Raw genomic sequence first — 3,436 nt, forward strand, 5'->3', positions numbered from 1 at the left:
AGTGCTAGATCTCCCAGTGCCCAATTACATATTTGTTCAGTTTTTAATGTATTCGACAAAAATCTACTGGGAGCCTATTCTTGGCCGGGCTCTGTGCTGGTTGGTATTTTTCTTCATTATGGATTTTATTTTCAGTTTGTTCGTATGACTAGGGGTAGTAACTTACGAGGTAATTGCTTGAGTGTACAGCAGTGTCCTGGCAGTTTGAGAGAATATAATGCTTCTTATAACATTCAAGGCTCCTTTGGGTGCAAAAAGTTTTAAAGCTGCTGATCTGAACCATACTGTTGGGTCTTTTTTGTTTGTTTATTTAAGTACCATATTTTGCTATGTATAATGTTCACCCAAGTTTTTGGCCCAAATTTTCAGGGGGAAAAAAATCTTTAGTTTTAATTTTTTAATTCAAATTTTTGTTTATATTTAGGTACTTGTTTTTTGTATTATAAAGGAACTTTAGCATTTATTTATTGATTGATTTATTATTACACTTTTAACCCATAAGCATCAATAAAAGAATTAAAAACATTTATATAGATAAGGAATTAGTACTACCCATGTATAATGCGCATCCTTATTCCCTTACAAATTTGGGCAAAAAAATGTGCATTATACACTATACAATATGGTAAATTAAGGCAGCTTGAGGTTAGATTGCTGATGATATTGCACCTAGATCATGCAGAACTGGGGGCAAATCCTCTTTCTCTCTCACCTGGCTGTTGTGTTGTTACCACGCATTATAAGTGAAACAGAAGAACCCCAAATAGGTTCAAAAAACAAAACAAAACTGTAGAAAGCAGCCTTCTGAAGATTCAGAATTCATTAAGTTTTTTATGCATTATTCCCACCTGTTGGCTGTTAAGTTAGTAATAACTAAATTTTGCGTTTCTGTTAAGAATCTAGAACATTTTGGGAGTTTAAGAGTTTCAAATGCTGGTAACCTGTGAGTGGAACATCTTGAAACCTCTGTCAAATCAAAGGTTTACTAACAGCATCTCAGAGATCCTTGAAACCAACCTCAAGGAGAAAGGGTGTGTTTTGTCCACAGTATAACAAGTTACACTGAGCAACCTTCGTCTTCCTGGAATCAGACACAGGAAGTATTTGAATCCCTGATCTTCTAAAAATTGGAAGCCGTTTTCCATTGTGTGCTTGAGGCCTTCCTCTAACTGAGCTCAAACTTGTGCACGTGGGAGATAAAGTAATAGTCGTGNTCAGCCTGTTAATTTTATGGAATCTCCTGTTTGAGCTTAGCATTAAGGGTTACCTAGCCCCACTGTCCCAATACCTCTGGAGATAATGGAATGAGAGTCAGGTTTCATGCTAATTAGTTTGGCTGATTCTTACGGTATTACCTGCCTATAGTGTCACATGAAATTTAAAGTCCTAAGAAAAGCCTTTTAAAGTTTTGAATGGCCTTTATTTTATTCTGATCCTTTTATATTTATGATTTAATAAACCTCATTCCTTGTCATCTGATGAGCGCCTTGTTGCTCGCAAGGAGGGAGCAACATAGCCCTCCAAAGGAGTTGTCAGGCTTTTTTGGTTGACATTTTTCTTATTCCATATTCTTTCATTCCCATGCTTCCTGTACTGTTTCTCTTCCCAGTGTGATGTCTGTATGTGTCATGTGTTTGTATCCATTTTGTTTCACCTCGACACTGACGCCTTTCACCATTCGTTTTCAGTTCAATGCGAGTTCTGGGGGATGTTGTCAGGAGACCTCCCGTTCATAGGAGAAGGTACCGAGCTCCCTGATTTCATGGACTAACCATGTTGCCTCTGAGCATATACTAACAAGTGTCTCATTTTCCTGCTTACTCCGTGATCAAACAGTCTGTTTTTAAGTTTAAAAATGTCATGTCTGCTTCAGGCAAGTAAAATATAGGTGCTTGTTAATTGCTGATGTCCACTCCACATGAAATGGTTTCTTGAATTTCAAGATTTTTCCTATTATACTTTTTTTTTTTTTAACTTTATTGGGGAACAGTGTGTTTGTCCAGGACCCATCAGCTCCAAGTCAAGTAGTTGTCTTCAGTCTAGTTGTGGAGGGTGCAGCTCACTGGCCCATGTGGGAATCAAACCAGCAACCTTGGTGTTATGAGCCTGTGCCTGAGCTAACCGGCCGCNAATAACCTTGGAAACTGGATGCTAGCGTGGAGGGGACGCTTGTATGAGCTGGCGAGATCCAGCCCAAAAGGTATAAAGCATGCTTTGAGAAGGTAGCATGCTTGTGAAGTGTCATGTTAAACCTTTGAAGAGATTTCTCCTCCTAGCACAGGGCTTGTTTTCTATTCCAAAGCTAAAAGGGCTCATTAGTTCTCAGTTTTTAAATCTCTCTTGAGGAACTCTAAGTTTCTCTACTCTTCATTAAAACTTTGAGTAGATGGGCTAATTAGGAAAACTGAAGAAGGAAAAACATCACAGAATGCCTTTTTCTGTTCCCTGCTCCTTAGTCTGTAAAAATGCAAAATAAAGATACTCAGACAGTATAGTGCCATCATGTCCCTGCCAGAAACTTATCTCTGGATAAATTTATCTTTTGGATGCTGTGAAGCTCATTTTTCTCTCATCCATCAAATTATGAGTTCTGGTGTCTTTCAGCAAAATGGAGAATGGCAGGCTACCGGAATCGAAATCGCACAATTCCTGTTAGGCCAGGAAATAGCACCATCTCTTTATCAAAGACCCTGTTGCCAGGACTGATCATTTTATGTGCAGTTTGGCTTGACAACACTCAGTGAGTTCACAGTGAAATGAGAAAATAAAGAATAGATTTCTTCCACTTAAGTGTTTGTGGCCAGACTGTTGGCATTTGTGGCAGACGTTAGGTGGGGTCACGAATCATTCGACTTGTTTGAAAAGGCCACTAAAAACACAGACTTGCTTTTGGAATAGCAACTTCAGCACATCGTTCTTGTAGCCAAGCAAAAAACCTTGTTTTTAGTGAAAGCTTGTGGGGGGAAAAGAAAAAAATTAAGCCTAATACGATATGAATTTAGAGTTTTCGACTACAGAAACCCCAGGAGAAATAATGGATGGGCTGTCTTTGTTTCGCTTGATAGTGTTGACTGAGAGAACTGACCTGACTTAGATTTTGTTCCCCTCTGTACGAAAGGAAAAATTATGTACTTCTAGTCTAGTACCTCTAGTAAGAGGGCAGGAAGAGTTTAGACCTCGGACATGCCTTTACTGGAGGCTGTTTGCATCCAGCTGTGATCATGCTTTAAGAACGAAACCTGTGTTTGAAGCCGATTGTGGTCCTGCTCTCCACCGGATGTATGTGCTTTCCCCCCGTTACAGCCCGAGGAAGAGCAGTCGGTCTGTGACGTCACCGGGTCCAGTTCCTCCACTGATGACACAGCGTCCCTGGATCGACCTTCTTCTCATGGCAGCGATGTGTCCCTTCCCCAGATTTCAAATCTGAACAGGCCCA

At 39.9% G+C, this 3,436-nt stretch overlaps 1 protein-coding gene across 1 annotated transcript in view; it reads left to right on the plus strand.

The window, feature by feature from the left end:
• AKAP13 (A-kinase anchoring protein 13) overlaps positions 1 to 3,436 on the plus strand; it is a 322,789-nt gene that overhangs the window by 250,682 nt on the left and 68,671 nt on the right. The window contains exon 11 of the mRNA XM_019666459.1: positions 3,304 to 3,431. Coding sequence (XP_019522004.1) covers positions 3,304 to 3,431 — 128 coding nt within the window. The remainder of the gene's footprint in view (positions 1 to 3,303; positions 3,432 to 3,436) is intronic.

The sequence above is a fragment of the Hipposideros armiger genome, unplaced genomic scaffold, assembly GCF_001890085.2.
Source record: "Hipposideros armiger isolate ML-2016 unplaced genomic scaffold, ASM189008v1 scaffold_471, whole genome shotgun sequence".
Classification (NCBI taxonomy): Eukaryota; Metazoa; Chordata; class Mammalia; order Chiroptera; family Hipposideridae; genus Hipposideros; species Hipposideros armiger.